This window comes from Mobula birostris, chromosome 6 (genome assembly GCF_030028105.1).
Source record: "Mobula birostris isolate sMobBir1 chromosome 6, sMobBir1.hap1, whole genome shotgun sequence".
NCBI lineage: Eukaryota > Metazoa > Chordata > Chondrichthyes > Myliobatiformes > Myliobatidae > Mobula > Mobula birostris.
This window is the reverse complement of record NC_092375.1, coordinates 28590674-28603270: the sequence shown is the minus strand read 5'-3', so window position 1 is coordinate 28603270 and position 12597 is coordinate 28590674. Positions and strand designations below refer to the sequence as shown.

General features: G+C 40.4%; 1 protein-coding gene across 2 annotated transcripts in view; it reads left to right on the top strand.

The window, feature by feature from the left end:
• Positions 1 to 12597, top strand: part of urb1 (URB1 ribosome biogenesis homolog) — a 126845-nt gene that overhangs the window by 31000 nt on the left and 83248 nt on the right. For both annotated transcript variants that reach the window (XM_072260096.1, XM_072260097.1), the window contains exons 12-14: positions 65 to 212; positions 2487 to 2609; positions 8591 to 8703. In XM_072260096.1, coding sequence (XP_072116197.1) covers positions 65 to 212; positions 2487 to 2609; positions 8591 to 8703 — 384 coding nt within the window. The remainder of the gene's footprint in view (positions 1 to 64; positions 213 to 2486; positions 2610 to 8590; positions 8704 to 12597) is intronic.

The following is a 12597-nucleotide window of genomic DNA, read 5'->3' as shown; positions in this document are numbered from 1 at the left end:
TCTATGGAAACATCTATAAAGAACATTGACATTTTTTTAAATGTAGTTTCTCTTTTTAACACAGCATTTGCCGGACATGAATAGCATTGTAGCTACTTGGCAATCACTTTTAAAAAATGAAAATAAAGATGGAAAGCAAGGACAGGAAGATGACAACAACAAAAAAAATGAAACTGTAGTCATGGAGACTTCAGATGTTACAGAAGATCATGGTACTGTTCTCTTCTCAGGGTGGGATGGGAGAGGGTGTTTAGTCATAGTCATACTTTGTTGATCCCGGGGGAAATTGCTTTTCGTTACAGTTGCACCATAAATAATAAATAGTAATAAAACCATAAATAGTTAAATAGTAATATGGAAGTTATGCCAGGAAATAAGTCCAGGACCAGCCTATTGGCTCAGGGTGTCTGACCCTCCAAGGGAGGAGTTGTAAAGTTTGATGGCCACAGATAGGAATGACTTCCTATGACGCTCTGTGTTGCATCTCGGTGGAATGAGTCTCTGGCTGAATGTACTCCTGTGCTCAACCAGTACATTATGTAGTGGATGGGAGACATTGTCCAAGATGACATGCAACTTGGACAGCATCCTCTTTTCAGACACCACAGTCAGAGAGTCCAGTTCCATCCCCACAACATCACTGGCCTTACGAATGAGTTTGTTGATTCTTTTGGTGTCTGCTACCCTCAGCCTGCTGCTCCAGCACACAACAGCAAACATGATAGCACTGGCCACCACAGACTCGTAGAACATCCTCAGCATCGTCCGGCAGATGTTAAAGGACCTCAGTCTCCTCAGGAAATAGAGATGGCTCTGACCCTTCTTGTAGACAGCCTCAGTGTTCTTTGACCAGTCCAGTTTATTGTCAATTCGTATCCCGAAGTATTTGTAATCCTCCACCACGTCCACCCTGACCCCCTGGATGGAAACAGGGGTCACCTGTTTGGGTATCAGGTGTGGGTTAAATAAAAGAATCAATAGAGCTGAATTTGTTATAAGCAAAAACTGCATGTGAATCACCACAAGGTACAAACACTATTATTCTAGTTTAATCTTTGCAAATGTAGCATCCTTCCTTTGTTTTCATCATTTCCATTTGTTTGCATATTTATCCTCCATTAACTTTACTGGTTAACTTCCCTTTTAACAATATGAGAATTGTTAATGACAGCTGCCCTGAAAATGAACAGTTAAATAAATGCCGTGTCATTCCTTCAGACATTGAAATGCTGGAAGTTTTTGAGTTTGATCAAAAATCTCCTTTCTCCATTATTTCTGCCTTAAAACATTTTTCTGTGTCTCTTTATTTCTCTTCCTACAGCTGATTTGACGCTGAGAATATTCCCTTTGCATTGGCTATTCCTGCCACAGCTGGTATAAGATGTTAGCTTTCTTTCTGGTCATACTACCTGAATCACATACAATACTGGGACATATGGGTCAAAATGCTTTTAAGTTAAGGCTCTCTTTCACTGTCTCAAGGCTTCCCAGGCTGAGAGTTGAATGTAGTCTTAACAATATTGTTGTGATTTTTAAATTCCTCTGTCAATCTTTAAAGCTCATTGATTACACTAGATCTCATAATTCAACAAACTCCCTATGCCCCTCACCACATCATTACATCTTTATGCTTCTAATAACTTTGTGGCAAAAATATTTTTAGTTGAAGAGTAGAGAAAGCCTGTGTAATTGTGTGTATCATGAGCTGTCCTACATTGGCCCAATATAACAATAAAAGATATGGCCTAACTAGGAAACACTTGTTCTTTTGTGTCTACTATTGTCCATTTGTGCTTCCCCAACTTGCCTATTCCATTTGCATAGTCTGTTCCTACTTGAACACATATAGTACTTGGTGGCTTTCTCAGTTCATGCTGCTTGAATCGTCTCTATTATGAGGTGCGATCATTGAAGGGACCAGAATGATTAAACTCAAGGCTTTCCTTCATTACCTCAAGCCAACTTGGGCTGGACATACAGTATGGCCTTAACTAGCATCATCGCATTTTAAAAAAATATTGAACATTGAGACATTAATGGTGCATGATTATTGTTTCTTTCCAACAAGGCATAACGTGGGTTTCTTCCATGTCTCCTCTGGTTTATTCCCACGATCCAAAGACATACCAAGTGGTAGGTTAAATGGTCATTGTAAATTGTCCCGTGATTAGGCTAGGATTAAATCAGGAGATGCTGGACAACATGCTCAAAAGGCTTATTCTGCTCTGTATCTCAATCAATCAATCAATCAGTAAGGGTCGTGCTCACATAGAGATTTAAAAATACAATGATAGCAACAAAGAAATGGGAATATTAGAATTTTGACATATTTAAATCATGATTTTAAATGCTGGATATTTTAAATAGATCTTTTATTAATATCAACTTTTGAATATTTTTGGTATTAAACAGTTAAGCTGTGCATTTAATTTAGTTTAGTTTATCTTAGTAAAGCTAGGCTCATCTCCTGTTCACTTTTTTTTTAGCTGGTGATGATGTTGGAACCACTATTGTAAAGGCAATGGTACTCCAGGTTATGTGTCTTTACCAGAAAGTGGTCCCTCATGTGGTTTCACAGTGTGCATTTGATTTCAGTAAATTACTTAAAGGTAAGCATTCTGTTACTTTCTGGAAATATGTAAATCATAAACAGCTGCCAGTTTGCAAAGAGTAAATTAGGTGGAGGTAAGCTAGATATATTGATTCACAATAGCTTTCATTTTCATGGACATTTGTTTGTTCTTGCATGGAAATAGCTGTAGATGGTCGTTGAATGTGAAGCTGAAGTATAGCAACTTTTATCAATCGTAGCACACAGCCATCACAAGCAAGGCCAGCATTTATGTCAGCATTTATCTCTGATTGCTCTTAAAGGTGCTGGTGAGTTACTTCCTTGAAATGTGATCATCCTGTTGCAAAAGTAATTCTAATGAGTTGTTAATTACGGATTGCAGGCTATGTCCCAGCACCCAAAGACACTCTTCCACATTGGGGGAAACTTTCACACACTTCTGGGGAAATAGCTGGTAGTGTAGTCCCCATACACTTGGTCTCCTTGTGCTTCCAGATTGTGGAACTTGAAAATATATGGCAAGTTGATGTAGTGGATTTTGTACATGGTATAAATTATAGCGTTGTTTGACATGTGTAATGAAGAATTTGAATATTTGATGTGGGTGTTTAAATTTTTAATTTGGTCAAGTGTAGTATGTATGGCTAAATGAAAGAAGCATGGTAGTGTATTGGGTGGCATTGTAAGTACTCCTGTTTGAGTACTGTTGGGAGGGACAGCTTACCTGGGGGAAGCAACAGTGGCCGCCCCTCCGACACAGAGTCCGCCCCTGTAGCTCAGAAGGGTAGGGAAAGGAAAAAGGAAGAGGAGGGCAGCAGTAATAGGGGACTTGATAGTTAGGGGGTCAGATAGGCGATTCTGTGGACGCAGTCAGGAGACCCGGATGGTAGTTTGCCTCCCTGGTGCCAGGGTCTGGGATGTTTCTGATTGTGTCCAAGATATCCTGAAGTGGGAGGGAGAGGAGCCAGAGGTCATGGTACATGTAGGTACCAATGACATGGGTAGGAAAAGAAAAGAGGCGCTGAAAGGAGAATATAGGGAGTTAGGAAGGGAGTTGAGAAGAAGAACCACAAAGGTAGTAATCTCGGGTTTACTGCCTGTGCCACGCGACAATGAGAGTAGGAATGCAGTGAGATGGAGGATAAATGCGTGGCTGAGGGATTGGAGCAGAGGGCAGGGATTCGAGTTCTTGTATCATTGAGCCCTCTTTTGGCGCAGGTGTGACCTGTATAAAAAGGACGGGTTGCACTTGAATCCTAGGGGGACCAGTATCCTGGTGGGGAGATTTGCGAAGGCTTCTGAGGAGACTTTAAACTAGAATGGTTGGGAGGTGGGAATCAAGTTGAAGAGACGGAGAAAGGAGGTTAGTTCACAAATAGAGAGAGCTAGTAGACAGTGTGTGAGGGAGGATAGGCAGGGGACAGAGATCGGGAGCACTCAGACCAAAGATGTAGGGGAGAAGGAAGAAAAAGATAACAAAGTTGTTTGCTCCATTAAGGATAAACAGAGAGTAAGAGGTGGAGAGTTTCTAAAATGCATCTATTTTAATGCTAGGAGCATTGTAAGAAAGGTGGATGAGCTTAGAGCATGGATTGATACCTGGAAATATGATGTTGTAGCTATTAGTGAAACATGGTTGCAGGAGGGGTGTGATTGGCAACTAAATATTCCTGGATTTCATTGCTTCAAATGTGATAGAATCGGAGGCGCAAGAGGGGGAGGTGTTGCATTGCTTGTAAGAGAAAATATAACAGCGGTGCTCTGGCAGGATAGATTAGTGGACTCGTTTAGGGAGGCTATTTGGGTGGAATTGAGGAATGGGAAAGGTGTAGTGACGCTTATAGGGGTGTACTATAGACCACCTAATGGGGAGCGAGAATTGAAGGAGCAAATTTGTAAGGAGGTAGCAGATATTTGTAGTAAGCACAAGGTTGTGATTGTGGGAGATTTTAATTTTCCACACATTGACTGGGAAGCCCATACTGTAAAAGGGCTGGATGGTTTGGAGTTTGTAAAATGTGTGCAAGATAGTTTTTTGCAGCAATACATAGAGGTACTAACTAGGGTAGGGGCAGTGTTGGATCTCCTGTTAGGGGATGAGATAGGTCAGGTGACAGAGGTATATGTTGGGGAGCACTTCGGGTTCAGTGATCACAATGCCATTAGTTTAAATATAATTATGGAGAAGGACAGGACTGGACCCAGGGTTGAGATCTTTGATTGGAGAAAGGCTAACTTTGAGGAGATGCGAAAGGATTTAGAAGGAGTGGATTGGGACAATTTGTTTCATGGGAAGGATGTAATAGAGAAATGGAGGTCATTTAAAGGTGAAATTTTGAGGGTACAGGATCTTTATGTTTCTGTTTGGTTGAAAGGAAAGGTTAAAAGTTTGAGAGAGCTATGGTTTTCAAGGGATATTGGAAACTTGGTTCAGAAAAAGAGAGAGATCTACAATAAATATAGGCAGCTTGGAGTAAATGAGGTGCTCGAGGAATATAAAGAATGTAAAAAGAATCTTAAGAAAGAAATTAGAAAAGCTAAAAGAAGATATGAGCCTGCTTTGGCAAGTATGGTGAAAATAAATCCGAAGGGTTTCTACAGTTATATTAATAGCAAAAGGATAATGAGGGATAAAATTGGTCCCTTAGAGAATCAGAGTGGACGGCTATGTGCGGAGCCAAAAGAGATGGGGAAGATTTTGAACAATTTCTTTTCTTCAGTATTCACTAAGGAGAAGGATATTGATTTGTGTGAGGTAAAGGAAACAAGAAGGGTAGTTATGGAAAGTATGATGATTAAAGAAGAGGAAGTACTGGCGCTTTTAGGGAATATAGAAGTGGATAAGTCTCTGGGTCCGGACAGGATATTCCCTAGGACCTTGAGGGAAGTTAGTGTGGAAATAGCAGGGGCACTGACAAAAACTGTCATTAGAAACGGCGATGGTGCCAGAGGATTGGCGTATTGCTCAGGTTGTTCCATTGTTTAAAAAGGGTTCTAAGAGTAAACCTAGCAATTATTGGCCTGTGAGTTTGACATCAGTGATGGGTAAATTGATGGAAAGTATTCTTAGAGATGGTATATAATTATCTGGATAGACAGGATCTGATTAGGAACAGCCAACATGGGTTTATACGTGGAAGGTCATGTTTGACAAATCCTATTGAATTTTTTGATGAGGTTACTAGGAAAGTTGATGAGGATAAAGCAGTGGATGTTGTCTATATGGACTTCAGTAAGGCCTTTGACAAGGTTCCACACGGAAGGTTAGTTAGGAAGGTTCAGTCATTAGGCATTAATATCGAAGTAGTAAAATGTATTCAGCAGTGGCTGGATGGGAGACGCCAGAGGGTAGTGGTGGATAACTGTTTGTCAGATTGGAGGCCGGTGTCTAGTGGTGTGCCTCAGGGATCTGTACTGCGTCCAATGTTGGTTGTCTCGTATATTAATGATCTGGATTTTGGGGTGGTAAATTGGATTAGTAAGTATGCAGATGATACAAAGATAGGTGGAGTTGTAGATAATGAAGTAGGTTTTCAAAGCTTGCAGAGAGATTTAGGCCACTTAGAAGAGTGGGCTGAAAGATGGCAGATGGAGTTTAATGCTGATAAATGTGAGGTGCTACATTTTGTTAGGACTAATCAAAATAGGATATGCATGGTAAATGGTAGGGCATTGAAGAATGCAGTAGAACAGAGGGATCTAGGAATAATGGTGCATAGTTCCCTGAAGGTGGAATCTCATGTGGATAGAGTGGTGAAGAAAGCTTTTGGTATGCTGGCTTTTATAAATCAGAGCATTGAGTATAGGAGTTGGGATGTAATGTTGAAATTGTACAAGGCATTGGTGAGGCCAAATTTGGAGTATTGTGTACAGTTCTAGTCACCGAATTATAGGAAAGATGTCAATAAAATTGAGGGAGTACAGAGGAGATTTACTAAAATGTTGCCTGGGTTTCATCTCCTAAGTTACAGAGAAAGTTTGAACAAGTTGGGTCTTTATTCTTTGGAGTGTAGAAGGTTGAGGGGGGACTTGATAGACGTATGTAAAATTATGAGGGGGATAGATAGAGTTGACATGGATAGGCTTTTTCCATTGGGAGTGGGGGAGATTCAAACAAGAGGACATGAAAGGGCAAAAGTTTAGGGGTAACATGAGGGGGAACTTCTTTACTCAGAGAGTGGTAGCTGTGTGGAACGAGCTTCCAGCAGAAGTAGTTGAGGCAGGTTCGGTGTTGTCATTTAAAGTTAAATTGGATGGATATATGGACAGGAAAGGAATGGAGGGTTATGGGCTGAGTGCAGGTCGGTGGGACTAGGTAAGAGTAAGAGTTCGGCATGGACTAGAAGGGCCTAGGTGGCCTGTTTCCGTGCTGTAATTTTTATATGGCTATATATGGTAATAGCAGGACCGATAACCCCTTCTTGTGAAGGAGTTTGTACGTTCTTCCATGACTGCACGAGCTTCCTCCAGCTACTCCTATTTCCTCCGGTGTTCCAAACACATTGAGTTATGGTTTCTATAATTATGGTTTTTTATAATTTTTATAATTTTTTATAATTATGGTTTCTTCTGGAACACATCCCTTAATTTTTTTGTTTTTTTTTAATTTTGAGATCTGGGAATCAATTACAAGACCAGAATTTATTGCCCATCCCTAAATGAACTGTCTTCTTGAACTGTTGTTGGTAGGGAGAATAGGATAGAGGTCCGTCCGTATATCTCCAAGTTGGGATGGTGTGCAATTTGTAATAAAATCTACAAATGCTGATATTCTCATGCACCCAAACCTTTGTCCTTCTTGTTGGTAGAATCCGCAGGATTGGAAGGTGTTGTCACAATTCCTTTGGGGAAAATTACCTCAGTGGATTTTGTAATTGGTGCAAACTACAGCCACTATGCAGTGGTAGCTGAGGAAATTAATGCTTATGGTGATGAATGGCAATCAAATGGACTGCTTTGTCCTGAATAATTGAGCATATCATGTGAAAATAATTTGCCTTTTTTATTTTCTCTGTATTTCTTAGTTCTCATTCGGTGAATTTACTAAACTTCATCATGCAAAACTTAAGGTTGTGGTTATTACAAAAATCTTTTTGTTAGAGTTGTGCTTTCCAATCCTTGTTGGGAACTGGTTAGAATGAGAAATAGTGTAGGCAAGTAACAGATAGAAATTAAAAGCTTAGCTGAATAAATATGAGGATAGAAAGTGTCAAATCAAACTAGAGTTTCTAGAAGGTTTTGGGACCTAGAGGCAAAAGAAAATAAAATTTAGAAGTAATAGGAAGAATCCACTGACAGACCGGACGGAACCCGCTGCCTGAGTGCTGCTTCTGCCCGGAACATCGGGAGGACCCGGCAGCATCACAGCGGCAGTCCAGGAGCAGCGTTGGAATCTACGGTAAGATGCTGAACTTTAAATAACTTGAGAGACTGCTTCATGGAAAAGAGCACTGCAGTCACTGCGTGTTGGGTTAGCGCTAGCTTCACGTCATGGGGATCATCGCGCGCAGGCGCTTCTGGGAAATGGCGCAAGGTTTAAGAAGAACTCGGGAACCTTCGGGAAGGTGCGCCCGGTTTGAAAACAACGGTCTATTGGAGAGCGGAGAGGTGCAGGTCAGAATCTGTCTACAAAGTCTGGAGAGGTAGCCAGTTTTTTACCTTATGACTGATGGCTTATGACTTATGACTAGCGACTAATGGCTAATGGCTAATGGCTAATGTCTAACGGCTAATGGTTGATGGAACTATCAAACTGCCACACTTGCGAAAAATAAAGGGAGGAAAGAGGAAAAGTTGTTTGGTCATTGAGTGGAATCCAGTTAAAAAAAAACCTTTGGGTAGACTCATTCAATCTCTTACAAGTGGGGAAGTGGCAAATCTTCAAAGAAGAAAAATAAATCCAGCTTGACAGAAAGAAGTATAAGTTTATTTGATAGAGTTGAGAACATATTGTATGTTAGTCTGTAAGCATAATCTTAGGTTGTTCTTCTAATGGGATGTTTGACTCCTATGTTCCAGGTATTGTGAGTGAGAAGGGGGTAAAAGAAGAAGTTGCTCCAGTCCTACAGCATTGCATTCTGCAGCTGGCTCTGGAGCTGCCTTCCAATAAGTTTGCCTGGTTCAGGTTTCAGGTACAGTCTTGTATTGGAGAGATTTTTAATTTGTTTTTAAATCAGTGTAGCATTTTAGATAGGTAGCTGTAATGTTCATTTTCAGTAGAGGTCAGACTTGAATCACCTAGTCAAATTAATTCCTTATTAGTTTGCATGGGACTATATCATTAAAAAAGCTGTTTTTGACATTATACTGAAGTCCTAATGCTGATGGAAAAAATATCCTTTTTATAACAAGAGCAGGGCATGTTTTAGTTTTATTAAACTTCTTCGCCTTTTCCCTGAGGTAGAAGAAATTAAACTAAGTAAAGGCAGACGTGAATTTCTATAGCATGTTTCGCTATTTCAAGGTGTCCTCTTGGTCCTTTTCTTTAAAAACAATTACTGTTATAATATTGGGCACGCAATAGCCAACTGGTCCACAGCAAACTCTCACAAGCAAGAATGTGATGATGACTAGATAATCCTTAATGATTTGAGTTCTGTCATGCATACTGAGCAGTATATCATTTTTAATTAGCTAATAATCTATCACATAGTGCCATGAAATCTTTTCATACATCTCAGAAAGAAAATGAGTCCTCACTGACATCTAAGCAAAAATTGACTGGGACTGCCATACTGTAATAGGGCTGGATGAGAAAGAGTTTGTCAGTTGTGTTCAGAAAAGTATCCCTAATCCGTACAGAGAGGTCCCAACTTGAGAGAGTGTGATACTAGATCTCCTATTAGGGAATGAGACAGGGCAGGTTTGAGAGCAATTTATGTAGGGGAACACATTGCATCTAGCAATCATAAAACCATTAGTTTCAAGGTAATTATGGAAAAGGATGGGTCTGGTCCTTGGGTTGAGATTCTAAATTGAAGAAAGGACAACTTTGATGGTATCAGAAAGGATCTAGCAAGTGTGGATTGGGACAGGTTGTTTTCTGGCAAAGGTGTACTTGGTAAGTGAAATTTTGAGAGCACAGAATTTGTTCCTGTCAGAATAAAAGGCAAGGACAACAGGTTTAAGGAACCTTGGTTTTCAAGAGATATTGTGGCCATGGTTAAGAAAAAGGAGATGTGTAGCAGGTATAAACAGGTCGGAACAAATGAACAAGAGAACACTTAAAGGAAATCAGGAGGGTTAAAGAAGGCATAAAGTTGCTGTAGCAGACAAGATGAATGACAATCCTAAAGGCTTCTACAGATATATTAAGAGCAAAAGGATGGCAGGAGACAAAATTGGAAGGTCATTGTGGTAACCTATGCATAAAGTGGGAAGAGATGGGGAAGATCTTAAATGGATATTTTGCATTATATTTATTTGGCAGATGGACACAGTCTATAGAAGTGAGGCAAAGCAACAGTGAGGTCATGGCCCCAATACAGATTACAGAGGAGGAGATGTTTGCTGTCTTGAGGCAAATTAGAAACCATAGAAAACTACAGCACAGAAACAGGCCTTTTGGCCCTTCTTGGCTGTGCCGAACCATTTTCTGCCTAGTCCCACTGACCTGCACACAGACCATATCCCTCTACACACCTCCCATCCATGTATCTGTTCAATTTATTCTTAAATGTTAAAAAAAGAACCCGCATTTACCACCTCATCTGGCAGCTCATTCCATACTCCCACCACTCTCTGTGTGAAGAAGCCCCCCCTAATGTTCCCTTTAAACTTTTCCCCCCTCACCCTTAACCCATGTCCTCTGGTTTAGGGTGGATAAATCCCCAAGGCCTGACAAGGTGATCCCATGGACCCTATGGGAGGCTAGTGCAGAAATTGCAGGGGCCCTAGCAGAGATGTTTAAAATATCCTTAACCATGGGTCAGGTGCCGGAGGATTGGAGGAAAGCAAATGCTGTCCCGTTATTTAAAAAAGGTTCTAAAAATAAGCTGGGTAATTGTAGGCTGGTGCGCATGGCATCAGTAGTGGAAAAGTTATTGGAATGTAATCTAAGGAACCAGATATATAAAAATTTGGATAGACAGGGACTAATGGGTGATAGTGAACATGGCTTTGGGTATGGTAGGTTGTGTCTAGCGAATCTTAGATTTTTCAAGGAAGTTACCAGAAAAGTTGATGAAGGCAAGGCAATGCATGTTGTCTACATGGACTTAATTTGACAAGGTCCCACATGGGAGGTTGGTGAAGAAGGTTCAGTGGCTTGGCATTCAAGATGAGGTATTAAATTGGATTAGACATTACCTTTGCGAGAGAAGCCAGAGTGATATTAGATGGCGGTCTCTCTGTCTGGCGGCTTGTGAACTAGTGAATTGTCGCAGGGATCGGTGCTGGGTCAATTGTTGTTTGTCATCATTATACTTTATACTTTATTGTCGCCAAACAATTGATACTAGAACGTACAATCATCACAGCGATATTTGATTCTGTGCTTTCCTCTCCCTTGATTACAAATATTAAATATTAAAATATTAAAAATAGTAAAAATTAGTAAATATTAAAATTTTAAATTATAAATCATAAATAGAAAAATGGAAAGTAAAGTAGTGCAGAAAAACCGAGAGGCAGGTCCAGATATTTGGAGGGTACGGGTCAGGATCCGTTCAGCAGTCTTATCACATTATCAACAATCTGGATGATATTGTGGTAAGCTGGATGAGCAAACTTACAGATGACTCCGACGTTGGCGGTATAGTGAAAAGCAAGGAAGACTATCGAAGCTTGCAGCGGGATCTGGGTCATCTGGAAAAATGAGCTGAAAAATGGCAGGTGGAATTTAAAGCAGATAAGTGCGAGGTTTTGCACTTCGGTGGGGCCAACAAGGATAGGTCTTACAACTAGAGTTGTGTTGTAGAACAAAGGGATATGGGAGTCCTTTCAAAAGGTCCATAATCTGTTGAAAGTGGTGTCACAGGTAGATAGGGTCGTAAAGAAGGCTTTCGGCACATAGGCCTTCATAAATCCATGTATTGAGTACAGGAGATGGGATGTTATGTTGAAGTTTTATAAGACGTTGGTAATTTGGAGTATTGTATGCTGTTTTGGTCACCTAGCTATAAGAAAGATGTAAAGAAGTTTGAAAGAGTGCAGAGAAAATTTACAAGGTTGTTGGCAGGTCAGGAGGACCTGAGTTTTAAGGAAAGATTGAATAGGTCAGGACTGTACTCCTTAGAGCGTGGAAAATTGGGGGAGATTTTGATAGAGGTATACAAAATTATGAGTTTGTAGATGGGGTAAATGCAGGCAGGCTTTTTTCAATGTGGTTGGATGAGACTACAATTCGAGGTCATGGGTTAAAGGTGAAAAGTGGTCTATTTAATGAGAACATGAGGGGAACTACTTCTGAGGGTGCCGAGAGTGTGGAACGAGCTGCCAGCACCAGCGGTGGATGTGGGTTCAATTTCAACATTTAAGAGAAATGTGGATAGATACATGAATGGGAGGAGTATGAAGGTAATGGTCTGGATGCAGATTGTTGGGACTAGGCAGATCAATGTTTTGGCATGGACTCAATAGGCTAAAGGATCTGTTTCTGTACTGTAGTGTTCTATGACTCTGTATAGGACTGCTCATTGGGAAGCCTTTAATATGACTCCATCAAAGTAATCACTCCCTTCTTATTTTCACCTGTATTCTCTTACTGGACAACTCTCCAAAAGTATCCACCTACTGTTGTGATGTTCTCCCTAAAAGAAACATAACTCCTCGTCCTTATCTCCATCTCTATAATGCTCATAGCATCTGCACACCAGAACATTGACCTGCCACACGTATTAATCCCTTGACCATATTTCTGTTCATTATTGTTATATTACAATCCCATGTACCTGTACATGCCCTTAGCTCATCTTTCTTACTAGTAAAGGTTTCTCACATTAAAATAAATACAATTTAGTTTCTCAGATCTTCCTCATTCCTTGTCCTGCCCCTGCTTGTCTTACTTACTGGACCTGCTTATTTTA